Source organism: Maylandia zebra, linkage group LG15 (assembly GCF_041146795.1).
Source record: "Maylandia zebra isolate NMK-2024a linkage group LG15, Mzebra_GT3a, whole genome shotgun sequence".
Taxonomy (NCBI): Eukaryota; Metazoa; Chordata; class Actinopteri; order Cichliformes; family Cichlidae; genus Maylandia; species Maylandia zebra.
This window is the reverse complement of record NC_135181.1, coordinates 9,877,195-9,889,393: the sequence shown is the minus strand read 5'-3', so window position 1 is coordinate 9,889,393 and position 12,199 is coordinate 9,877,195. Positions and strand designations below refer to the sequence as shown.

General features: G+C 40.1%; 2 protein-coding genes across 6 annotated transcripts; one reads left to right on the top strand and one right to left on the bottom strand.

The window, feature by feature from the left end:
- The first annotated feature begins 735 nt into the window (after nucleotides 1-735).
- On the top strand, nucleotides 736-10,997 carry LOC101481312 (adenosine 5'-monophosphoramidase HINT3). Of its 2 annotated transcripts, XR_013093117.1 has the most exons (9): nucleotides 736-896; nucleotides 2,031-2,148; nucleotides 2,354-2,423; nucleotides 2,987-3,113; nucleotides 3,297-8,640; nucleotides 8,797-8,914; nucleotides 10,031-10,100; nucleotides 10,218-10,344; nucleotides 10,694-10,997. XR_013093117.1 is itself a non-coding variant. In XM_004541827.3 (5 exons), the coding sequence occupies exons 1-5, from the start codon at nucleotides 8,554-8,556 to the stop codon at nucleotides 10,739-10,741; spliced, it is 450 nt and encodes a 149-aa protein (XP_004541884.1). In that variant the 5' UTR covers nucleotides 8,026-8,553; the 3' UTR covers nucleotides 10,742-10,997. The 2 variants fall into 2 exon arrangements, 1 of the variants encoding a protein (XP_004541884.1); XM_004541827.3 differs by lacking the exons at nucleotides 736-896; nucleotides 2,031-2,148; nucleotides 2,354-2,423; nucleotides 2,987-3,113 and having other exon boundaries at nucleotides 8,026-8,640.
- On the bottom strand, nucleotides 4,258-7,972 carry LOC101481885 (cilia- and flagella-associated protein 45-like). Of its 4 annotated transcripts, none has more exons than XM_023154538.3 (12): nucleotides 7,835-7,972; nucleotides 7,564-7,674; nucleotides 6,801-6,910; nucleotides 6,380-6,524; nucleotides 6,112-6,282; nucleotides 5,841-6,019; nucleotides 5,558-5,687; nucleotides 5,313-5,459; nucleotides 5,121-5,234; nucleotides 4,824-5,017; nucleotides 4,505-4,729; nucleotides 4,258-4,403 (listed from the first exon to the last, which is right to left on the bottom strand). In XM_023154538.3, the coding sequence occupies exons 1-12, from the start codon at nucleotides 7,835-7,837 to the stop codon at nucleotides 4,334-4,336; spliced, it is 1,599 nt and encodes a 532-aa protein (XP_023010306.3). In that variant the 5' UTR covers nucleotides 7,838-7,972; the 3' UTR covers nucleotides 4,258-4,333. The 4 variants fall into 4 exon arrangements, with proteins under 4 accessions (XP_023010306.3, XP_004541885.3, XP_012771986.3 ...); XM_004541828.5 differs by having other exon boundaries at nucleotides 6,801-6,898; XM_012916532.4 differs by having other exon boundaries at nucleotides 7,564-7,671; nucleotides 7,835-7,946.
- Nucleotides 10,998-12,199: the final 1,202 nt, after the last annotated feature.

Genomic DNA, 12,199 nt, shown 5'->3' with positions numbered 1-12,199 from the left:
AGTCGTACCTTTTTGGATTGCAGTTTAAGAATTCTCAATTATTTTGGTAGGTCAGAAGCAGCTTTTTTGGAAGTCAGTCATAATTTACATTGTTAAACATTCTTTAAGAATTGTGAATAATAAAATTATGTTGAAATATAGTCCCGATCAAAAGTTTAAGACCACCTGAAAATTGCAAAAAATCCTATTTTGCATGGTTGGATGGATAATAACACTGCTTCACTGCAGCAACATCAGGCAATCTCCATATACGGATTCCTGGCTTTAAGTTTTTGATCTACTGCAGAATATTTTTAAGGGTGTTATCTACTATAAAAAACCATGCCAGCAAAATCTCCAAGTTTTTCTGTTTTATCCTGTTACTTTGACACAAAGGCATCTGCTGTGATGCTTACACATCTGATAAAGTGGCAGCTTAATTTTTTTTATACACAGCCTACAAACTCAGTGCAAACTAACTGCAGAGAAATAGTCAAATAATTTTGAATTAAATATTCTTAATTTACAAGGCTTAGAGGGTTCTTTCGACAGGACATATCCTAGATAAATGGACAAAATTATAATATTTCTGACTGACTCAAAATGGAACAAAATCGAATCGGGACCTTGTGAATCAGCTGTAGAAATCAGTGACGATAGTAGTGCCTGCCCGACTGCCTTCATTTCCACAATGTTTATTAGGAGGGCAGAGTTCTCAGAAAAGCATTGAGTAACCTCTCTGCACGTCATAGAAGATCTTCGGAAAGTGTTCAGGAAACGCAACAGAGAGACCGTCCTCAGGCAACATGGAGGACACAGCGACCAACTGGTCAAACTCAGATGTAAATGATGTTGAAACGTGTATTTTCTGTTTAATAGCGAACAAAAAAGACGAAAACACAAAGATAATACAAGAGGTGAGATGCTTTTTTTTTTTTTTTATCCCATATAGAGCGATACAGGTGTTATAGGAGGAAACTGTACCCGGAAGTTGCGGATCCGAGGTTTTGATATACTATTAAACACACACATAGTTAGTTGGAGATTTTAGCACTTGACGGCAGATGAAGTTTAAAGCGTATGGCAAATCAGCTATTTAATAGAAGAAACAGACTACAGCAGGGAAACCGCGGGGGCGGCATTTCACGACGAGAGCTGTTTTGCAGCTCTGAGCCAAAACAAATAAAACTGTATGAAACAGGGCATTTAGAGCAGTCTGAGCTCTTTTGGCTGTTTGTAATGTGAGCACCCACCAGCCCAGACAGGTAAAACCCTGTCATGTGACAGAAAATAAAGAAAAGCACAACAGGTCCACTCTAAAGTGTGTAAATCTAAAAATGCACTTTGTTTAAATCCAGATGCTTTAACACCTGCAAATCACCAAAACGTTAAAGGGTCCCTGCGCAGGCACAGGTCCATGCATGACTTCTTATTTGGTTGAGGACTGGTTACATCTTAAGTAATGATAATACATTTATTATTTATATGCACCTTTCAAGACACTCGCGGACCCCTTACAATGCCGAGGCAAAGAGAGTAGCCAAGCATCAAAAGATTTTAAGGCTGGTTTTAAGTGGTGGGTTTCTCTTCATCTATGTGCAGCTAAATTAATAGTTCAAAGTCTCCGCACACCTGAATGAGTGACAGGTGGAAAAGTTCCATGACAATTTAAATCTAATTCCCACACGCTGCCTCGCTTACTGCAAATACATTTAAGCCTCAGTGTTTCAGTCAGTCTGACATTCATCAGGTATGTGTAATAATGTATCTACTCAGAAAAAGTGAGTAAAATAATAACAATAATAATAATGCTGTATATTTTAAAACCGAGTCCCACTGCCACCTTTTCATGTACTGTGCAGAGTGGGAGTTTGTGTCCGGGGTTTCCTGGTTCTTTTATGTGCACAGCTGGAGTAGCGCTACCGCCTCCAATAGGAAGAGTGCCTCGACACGGTACTTTCTGATCCACCAGGGAAATATACTGTACTGAGTCTTGATAGTGCTGCATTCACAGCTTGAATGACTCTTTCATTTTTCTGCCCCGACTACAGACTAAAGACCTGGTGTGTTTCAGCGACATTTTCCCAGGTGCGCCTCACCACTACCTGGTTGTTCCCAGAGAGCACATACCCAGCTGCTTCTCACTGCACAAAGGACACATTGATCTAGGTCAGTTAGTCCTCTGTCAACTTACCATACTATCTCCTAACACTGTGGCTATCCTGTCGTCACTACTGCTGCAAGTTTTCCTTTAAATACTTTAAACTAGACTATTACTGCTGGTACTATAGACTTCTGATACTCTTATTTTTCCAACTATTTGAGATTATCAAAACTATATCACATAACCCATAAGAAATCATGTCTCCAATAGTTGAAAGGATGGCTAAACTGGGGAAAGATGTGCTCCACGCCCAAGGGATTACTGACATGGCGGATATAAGGTTGGTGGAGACGGTTCTTGGAAGTACCGGAAAAAATATTCATACTAGTAAAAAGGCAAAGTCTGCAAACTCAAGTTCTCTCGTGGGCATTCAGGAATCATTTACAGTGGACACCCATTTTTCATCCATCCATCCTTGCATTCATCCATGCATACATCCACCCACTCACAGGGCTAAAGCACAGAGACGGACGATCATTCACGTTCACGCTCATATGAGGTTAATCAGCGATCCAAAATTGGCCGTAGTTTTGAATACGAGTGTGAAGTAAAATCCTGCAGTTTCTGCTGGGTGCATTGTAGCTGCCCGAAGCCAAAACTCAGTAAAAATCTTACTTTTAACATTAAATTAAAAAAGCTACAGTGTATCTTAAAAAATGATATTAAAGGGAGGGTGGATGAATCTTTTGCTTTAAGTAACTGCATAAGTAATCTTCGTGCTAATGTAATCTATATAATTATAGTTTAACATGGAGTGAGGGGTCTAGTTGCTCTGTTGTTTGTAAGCGTTTCATCCCTGCTCTGGGCGGCTGAATTTCAGTGCTGATGTGTTTTTCTCCACAGGCTGGGGTTCCACCAGCCGCCCTTCATTTCAGTAGGTCACCTCCACCTCCACGTGCTCGCCCCAGCCAGCCAGATCTCAAAGTACATGTTGTATAAGTTCACTCCAGAAACCAACTATTTTGTTACTGTGAGTACTGCAGGCGACTTCTTTCCTCATTCTGTTTTTTTTTTTTCTTTGATTTTCTTTATTAGTTTTCTTACACTACAATAACTAAACCACTGCAGCGGTTTCCATGCAGTCACTGTTTTTATCAGGCTACTTCTGTTACTTCACATTTGAACTGATAAACTCATAATTTCCCCTTTGCAGGAAGAAGTTTTACGCAAGCGTCTTAAAAGTATCTCCCCACCACTCCGGTGTCATTATTTAGAGAACTGCAAGTTATTTCAGTGCATCAATTGTGCTCAGACTGGACTTTAGATCAGAGCAGGGAAACAAAACCAAAAAATCTCAGAAGAATCGCTGAGGCAGAATGAAGACTGGAGACACTTTTGAAATGCCTTTGTAATTGTTTAGAGCGATATTTACCACTTTAATATTCATTAGCAGTGACTGACCTCTGCACGGGCCAGTGCAATATAGAAAATTAACGGTCAGATTTTATCTATAGTGTTTTGTGCTCGTGCACTGTAACAGTATCGTTTTTGAATGAATGCACGTGGGAAATGAATTGTACTTTTATCATAAGAAGAGACAAGACTGATTCCACTAAGTATTTTTTAAAATAAAATTATTTATTTAAATAACATTATTGAGAGTTTTCTATTACTGACAGTCACTGTAAAGAAGAAAAATGTGTGGAGATACTGTTGCCTCTGTATTGGATGTGTGTCTGCTTGTTTGTAATGATATTAAAAAATAAACAGTTTTTTAAATAAAATAAAAAATCATTCATGGAGAACCCTTTAATAAACTAATAATTAAGGTAATTAAGTTTTAAGGCCAGTGTTGTGACTTTCTAATGTTAATTATTTTAGTACAGTGTCATAATCCTGGTAATCCTCACTGGCAGATATGTGTGTATAGATAAATATAGATTCATCAAGTTGCTGGATACATCACAGATCTTGGTTAATATTGACACGATAGCGTCACACAGTTGATGCAGATGTGTAGGCTGTACACCCATCTTGCGAACGTCCCCCCATCCCAAAACCTCCCAGTGAATGAACGGGACACGACTCAAATGCAGATATTACACAAAAATAAAACCTACAAACTGTATCAGTGAGCCAGAGTTGGAGGGCATAGACCAATGATCATACACCTCTGAGAGTGAAATATGACTTTAATCCAACATATTTTAACTTAGAGTAGTAATTGAAACTACTGTTTCAATTATGGAGCTATACAAAATGAGTCCTCTGGGCCTTTCTCTCCACTTCACAACAGTATTTTTCACCAAGCCCTATAACCCTGCACACAGACATGCACATTAGGTTCATTCATTATATCCAGTAAACCTGATATATGACAATCATGCCTGAATATTACTACAGTAACCTGCTCATGCTTACCTGAGCTCCTTTAGTTTCTTTTCCTTTATCTCATTCAGGCGCATCTGTCGCTGCTGGGCTTCCTCCAGCAGTTTGTCAGCCTCCCCGAACCCCTCTCTATGCTCAGCTTTGGCAAGCTTCTTGCGCTCATTCACCTGCTGCCTGACGGCCTCAGCGTGGCGCAGCACTTTCTGACGTTGCCTCTCCTGCTGCTCCTTTTCTTTGGCCTCTGCTTCCTTCTGAGCCCTGTGTGGAGGAAAAATAGCAATTTCATGCAAAAACGTGCAGAAAATGCACACTGAGGTGGGAAAAACAAACAAAAGCCCCCCAACTTTCTTACTTCAGCATCCGATCAAACTCTTCCTTCTTTATGGTGGCCTGCACTGTCTGGTAGTGCTGTTTGCTGTGAACTTGCTCCAGCCGAGCAGCCCCCAGCATCGCCTCCTGCTGTGCTTTCCTCACGGCCTGCTCTCTGTTTTTCTCCCTCCATTTCTTTTGTAACTCTTCTTGATGCCGATGGGCACAGAGTTCATCCTTTTTAAAATCCGCAGAAACACCAGCATAAGTGGCCGAGAACAGTTAAAAGTCATATTAATCCACCTGTAATAAGGTTAACGCTTCAAAAACAATTTCTGACCTGCTCTGCCTTATAGTTTCGATCTTTTTCTTGCTGGGCCCTCAGCTTAGCAATCTCCATCTCCTTCTCTTTCCTTATCCGCTTTTGCTCTGCTTCACGTTCCGCGTCCCTCGCCTGCAAAAACAATAAAATATCAGCAGAGAACAAACATCTGTAGCCGATCTACAGAGTTCAGTTGCTTTTCCAGCTGACCTGTTTCTTTTTAATGTATTCCATGGCTTTAATGTCCGCCAGCTTCTCCTCCTTCATCCTCTGCTCCTTGACTCGGAGGGTCTCAGCATTGATGCGCATGATCTCCTCCTGCATACGCTGCTGCTCCATCCTATTCTTCTCTTTAGCCTGGAACAAAGCAGCCGGTCAGAGATGAAACTGACTCCCGTACACTGCACTGTGTTCACGTTAGTGAGTTTAAGTCTGCACATGGGCCGTGTGTGCACCTTGAGGTCATCCTTTTCCATCTTCTTCTGGTTCTCCTTTATTTGCTGTTTCTCTTGCTCTCTCATCTTTCTCTCATTTTCCTTTTCCTCTAGATGTTTCTGAATTTGTTCTAAAAGTTGCGCTCTTCCTCTGAAATGTAACACACACAAACAGAGTGACAGATCTCCTAATGGCCTCCTTTTTGGATCAGATAAAGTGCATAATTTAACGTCTTCCCATCCTTGGAGTTATTTTAAGAATATATAAAGCATTTGGTGAAGAAAAAAAAGGTGCTCTCTTTACTCGTTCCTGTGCTGTTTCCTCAGCTCGTCGATCTTCCTTTCAGTCTCCAGACCCTTTTGGCGCTTTGCCTCCATCACCGCATCCAGGCGCCTCTCCTCCTCTTCCATCTCTGCCTGGATCTGCTTCTTCTCCTCCAGCTGAGCATTGATTGTGGCTTGACATTGAGCATTCAGAATAAGCTGAGGGAGTGACAAAAACAGAAGCATTTATATGTGTGTGAATTGACACCGCCTTTGTTTTCTTCATCCACATACTCCCAGCCAATTCCTACCGTGTTCAGCCTTTTGATTTCCTCTTCTTGCTCCATCCTTAAAGCGTTAGACTGCTCCAGCAAGCTCTGTGAACGTTTCCGGGCCTCTTGCTCGAGCTCAGTCAGGGCCTTGTTGTTCTTACGGGACAGATCTGCTGCCTGGATCTGCTGCTTCCTTTCCTCTGCGGATTTCTGGGGAGCCATCATATAGATATCATATTGCAAAATCACAGGAACAAGCCTCTTGTGTTAATGTCCAAGAAAACATCATCAGAGCCATGAATCCTACCGTTTCCTCTTCCTCCTTTCTCTGATAAGCCTGGTGAAAAGCCTCTCTCTCCTCCTTGAGGTTAGCCTGGGATGCTAAAATGATGCGTTTATACTTAGCTGACGGGAGAAAGACTGACTTTCCCAAAGGACTGTTAAGTGGGATTCTGGCATAACGACAGGAGGAATTATGTTGTGGTGAGGATGTCCATTTTGGGTTAAAACATCATTATCATCATGACATTTGTTTTTAAAAAAATCTAATTGTCTCTCTAAATCACTTGAAACGATACCAGGTCATACATTAATGGAAAACTGTTAGGTGCACTATTGTTTTTTTTAAATTCATATTAAATGTAATCAAATTGCTTCCATTTCCATGTTTTAAAAATGTGCATTATGCTTTTTAAACCAGCGGAGAAACTCAACAGGTTTGGGACTACCTGAGATTGCGGATGAGGTCTTTAGAGATGATTTGAATGGTGTCTTTGTCTTTTTTGATCTTTGACGGAGCTTCCTCACAAGGATCGTCTTCACAAAGCTGTGATGATATCTTAGCAGTTGTTAGTTGATAAAAACCCGCAAAATAGCACCATAATTAGTGAACTCAACACACAAGTATTTTCAGTTTTCTTTTTGGGTTTTCTTTTTTCTTACTTGTGATATCCACTCACTGGCCACTTCATTAGGTTCATTTGCTCATTAATCCAAATATCTTATCAGCCAGTCACTTGGCAGCAACTCAGACACTAGGTACACTGTCTCCTTAATACTGTCTGGACATCAATTAAATGCCACAGCCCACCTGAGTAGTTCTGCTGACCATCTCCAACCCCTTATTGACAACAGTGTAACCATCTTCTAATCGCTGCTTCCAACAGGATAACACACCATGTCACAAAACTCACATCATCTCAGGCTGGTTTCTTGAATATGACAGTGAGTTCACTCTACTCCAATGCCTCCACAGTCACGAAATCTCACCTTTGAGATTCTTATGGTGGATGTACAGTCAATAGATCAGCAGTAACTATGTAATGCTATTATGCCAATATGGAGCAAAAATCTGAGTAATGTTTCCAGCGCCTTGTTGAAAATTTAAGGTAATTCAGAGGGCAAAAAGCGGTGCTAATAAACTGCACCTAATAAATTGGCCGGTGAGTGTAGTTAAGATGTGACATTTCACTCTGTGAGAGTAACACTCACCGGGTCTGGGCTCCCAAAGAGGATGTCGTCATCATCCACCTGAGAGCTTGGGCTCAGTGGGCGGTAGCAGCTGCTAAAAGAGCTAGCTCTGGAACTGGACGGATGTCTCTGCTGGCATTGAAAACAACAGTGGATGAATATACAGGGACTTTTTCTAGCGTTAAATACAGACTTTATAGAATAGTATCTTTTGCATTTAAAAAACAGGATCTAGCATCTAAGGCAATATGAAAAGTGGCTTGTCAGTGCTCGCTGTAACATATAGACTTACCATGATCTGCCGTTAACAAAGTCCAGGCAACGGAAAATAAATGTTTCTAAGATTATCCAGTTTTAAGACTAATATAGCTGCAATACTCAGTGTTATTCTCCCATCTATAGACATGCGCTTAGCTTCTTTAAAAACTTTAAAAACGTAGCGACACGGATTTTAATTGGCGAGTAATCTGTTGCTATGGTGACAGAAGGGCAAACGTTAGACATCCTCTACTCCTTTAAAGTCAAGCGTATCATATTTGATACATGAATTTTTGTGAGTTTTTGAGACTTCTACATCATCAGCGTGACTTTTTTTTACCCTCAAAAAAATGATAGAAATTGCATGACACATTATTAATGACTAAAGTGCAAAAGTATGGCCTATGTAGCAAATGTGATACAAATTAAAACTCATATATGCAGATTAAAATTTGATATATTTTTATAGATTTTGTCTAAAAGTTCAACCAACTTTCCATTATCAAAAAATTAATCTCTGACTTGGGGTTCAGACTGAACCTGTTCAGCTCTCGTAAATAAAATAAATAAAATAAAATAAAATATATATTTATTATTTTATTTTTTTTCCTAAGACAAATAATTTGACGGTGCACTCTGGGCTCGACTAGCTCTGTCTTCGGGCGATTGTCCTGCCTTTGTCTCTGGGCACACCCAGGAATTATATTACAGCATTTACTGCGCTCTATATAAAAGACGCTTTAAAACTCACGAATGGGGACGCTGGAGGCTTCTGGGATTGATGACTGTAAATTCTGTGAAATAGTAAACAACAAAACTGACACAGAGATCCTGCTGAGCGTGAGTAAAACAACAACAACATTCATTCATGTTTAAGGAGAAAAAAAAGTTAGCCACTGGAAATTCCTGTCTCTCTTTCTCTCTGTGTGTGTGTGTGTGTGTGTGTGTGTGTGTGTGTGTGTGTGTGTGTGTGTGTGTGTGTGTGTGTGTGTACAGGACGATGAGCTGGTTTGCTTTCGTGACATGAAGCCTGGAGCCACCCATCACTACCTGGTTATTCCCAGGATGCATATCAGCAACTGTAAAACCCTTAAGATGGACAACATACCTCTAGGTGAGGAAACATGAACTTAATCAGTCTGTTTGTTTGCTTGTTTGTTTGTTTGTTTGTTTTTCCTGGTAGCAACTTCTGCTGACAAGACTTGGTCAATGGGAAAATATGAGTCGGTAGTTATGATTGATTACACAAAAGCACCCCACCCTTTAAAGCAACATGTTTCCAAGCAACTGATTATTTATATAGCACCAAATCACAATAGTTGCTTCAAGCGGCTTCATATTGTAAGGTCATACATAGCATGTAGATGACCCCCTATGAGCAAGCACTTGGCGACAGTGGAAAGGAAAAACTCCCTTTCAACAGAAGGAACATTGCACAGGGAGGAGCAGCCATCTGGTTAATCAGTACAAACTATTTTAATAATAGTTTATAGTAAATTCAGCTTAATGAGTAAATTGTTTTGTTGAGTCACCAGTATGACCTCAGTGAGCTTAGCTTTGTAGTTTGTGTCTGTAAAGACAGATTTAAAAGCGCCACCATGACCATGAAATGATTAATTGTGTCTTCAGAAATCAGCTGCACACCCATGATACAAATTTCCTGTTCCGCTACGCGCCAAATGAGCTCTACTGGACTGAGATCTGGTGACTGTTCACAAACCATTTTTTTAGGCTTGTGCTTTCAGAGATGCTCTTCTGCATACCTCGGTTACAAAGCGTGTTGATTTGAGTTCCTTCCTATCAGCTCGAAGCAGTCTGGCCATTCTCCTCTGACCTCTGTCATCAACAAGCCATTTTCACCCAGAGAACTGCTACTCGCTGGATATTTTCACATTTTCAGACCTCTGTAAACTCTAATGATGGTTTTATGGGAAAAAAAAAATCCCAGTAGCTCAGTTTTTGAAATGCCTACAACAGCCCGTTTGATAGCAGCAACCATGCCACATTCAATGTCACGTCAGTCACCTTTCTCCCTCATTCTAACGTTCTGTTTGAACCATGTCTACATACACTGAGGTGCTGCTATGTGATTGGCTGATTCGATATTTGTGTTAATGTTCAGGTGTGCTTAATAAAGTGGCTAGGGAGTATATGTACATATGTGTAAAACTGTCTTGCATAATCTTGACTTTCTGATCGCACATCGCCGATAAGTTTTATTTGTTGACAGTGGAGCGGATGGAACAAATGGGAAGAAGTATACTGGAGAAGAACAAAGTCTGCAGCCTCGATGACGTCAGGTAAAACAATCCCTGTGATGAGCTGCGACTCTTTATCACTTAGAATTTTATTATGCTTTCAAATTAAACAGGTTTTTTTTCATGTTGTAATATCTTTTTGTTAATTTTATTTTGTAGGCTGGGGTTTCATCTCCCTCCATTCTCGTCAGTTCCCCACCTCCACCTCCACGCTCTAGCTCCAGCCAGTAAGATGAACTTGAAGTCTCAGCTTCGCTACGGGCAGCAGTCTTACTGGTTTATTACAGTAAGTCAGGGCTGGATTGAGCCAAGGAAAATAATTCAATTGGGACTGTTTATTTTTAATATCACTAGACAGACATATGGCATGGTAACATTTGTTTCTCATTTGTTATCACGGTCTATGCTTTAAAGGAATTCAATAAAAATCAGATCAGAGATTATTGCAGATTATCACTGACGCCATTCTCTGATGTCAAAATGAGAAACAAGCCACATCTTCTCTCCCATGTTAGGTCTTTTATGTGTGTTGTGTACACCTTTAAGTGCTACCTTCTTTTAAAGTGAAGAGCTTTTAAAATGAGTGAATTTACTACATGTGAATACTCTTAACCCTCAGTTTTGCTCTGTTGCAGGTAGACAAAGTGCTTTCACAGCTGAAGACTCATGGCAAAGTGAAATGAACAGATGCAGGTGTAGCAACCTTGTTTGCTGCTTACAGGTTGTTTAATTAGCGTCCACCGCACTGAGTGCACTTTGCATGACTTCTCCAGCCTGTTTGGCATTCTGGTGCTAATACGTTTGAATATTTTCCTCCATGCCGCATGCTGACTTGGTTGTGGAGAAGAGTTCTTTGTATTAATTTTTTTTACTTCTGTTTTCTTTTTTTTATAAATGGTATAGAATTCATGAATATTAATAAAAAAAATCTTGAAAGGCTTCAAATAATGGAGATGATTTCTGTTTTAAAGGTTGCTCTTCCAAATCTCTCCTATTACAAACATAGGTACAACACATGCAGCCCTTCAGTATCCTATACTGTAACTGCTCAACTTTCCATTAGTGCTTTCACGATCATGTTAATTAGCAGAATATGAAGGGTTTGTTGGTTAGTTCCTCTTCAAATCTGTAAACTTGACCACTCAGTAACACATCTGTGTCTTTCACTGAAAAGAATTCAGTGAACTAACTCTTTAGTCACAGTAGAAAGCCAGTTATTGATTGGCATGCTGGGATCTTTTTTGGAAGAGCCCAGCATGCCAATATAAATGCTTTCATGAGTGTTGGATTTTAGCAATGCTAACTGCATGACTCCAGCAATGTGGTTGGACAAGCCAGAAACACTGTACCTAGGAGGCATCTAGGAGACGTTCTAGCAGGTTGCCTGATTCACCTCAAGTGACTCCTTTTGATGTGGAGAGGACATTATCCCCAGAGAGTAATCCTCATGACTATTTATCTGTTTCATTTGTGGTGCACATCACAAAGTTTTTGTCACAGATCAAAATGCAGGGTTAAATAAACCTGCATCAGGCTGTATGCCAAGTCCAAAAAACAGGAAGCACAGGGAAAGATGTGTAGATTTTATGACAAAGACTCAGGGAAAGGACAGGACTATTTATGCACATAGGATTAATAAAGGAACTGGAAACAGCTGGGGGAAAAATACACAGGTGCAAACTAGGCAGGAAGTAAAACTCAAAGCAGGAACAAACGACAACTTTCATATTAAAACAGGAAAATAGCAAATAGCTTAACTAAATACGGAAACAAACAAAAAACTCAGTGAACGGATAAGCAGAAAGGAACGATAAGCATCTAACAACACAAAAAGCATTACAAGAATTATCTAAGCAACACAAGAATTCAAACTGGAAAATGAATGCAAACAGTTTCAGTTTAGCTACTATTTTGTTTATCAATACATTATATCTCTAACTCAAAAATATCATTCATTAATAGAATAAGTCAGAACGCACAGCGGGTCAGACTTTTTCTAACCGGATCAGTTCTTTCTCTGAGCCACTTGATGTCAGTAATGCAATAGGAACTCTCACAATGGCAGATTACATGGAGGGTCCACGTGCATCAACAGGCCTCATATGGTGACTCGCAGCCTGTTTTTTTTACTTATTTAAAAT

Excerpts from the sequence above, each read along its gene's own strand:
- LOC101481885 (XM_023154538.3), bottom strand. Across the intron at positions 5,018-5,120 it reads GAAACTATAAGGCAGAGCAG|GATGAACTCTGTGCCCATCG; the intron begins GTCAGAAATTGT and ends GATTTTAAAAAG. Across the intron at positions 4,404-4,504 it reads AAGAAACTAAAGGAGCTCAG|GGTTATAGGGCTTGGTGAAA; the intron begins GTAAGCATGAGC and ends GTCTGTGTGCAG.
- LOC101481312 (XM_004541827.3), top strand. The coding sequence starts at position 8,554 with ATGGGGACGCTGGAGGCTTCTGGGATTGATGACTGTAAATTCTGTGAA. Across the intron at positions 10,101-10,217 it reads TGCAGCCTCGATGACGTCAG|GCTGGGGTTTCATCTCCCTC; the intron begins GTAAAACAATCC and ends TTTATTTTGTAG. Across the intron at positions 10,345-10,693 it reads AGTCTTACTGGTTTATTACA|GTAGACAAAGTGCTTTCACA; the intron begins GTAAGTCAGGGC and ends GCTCTGTTGCAG.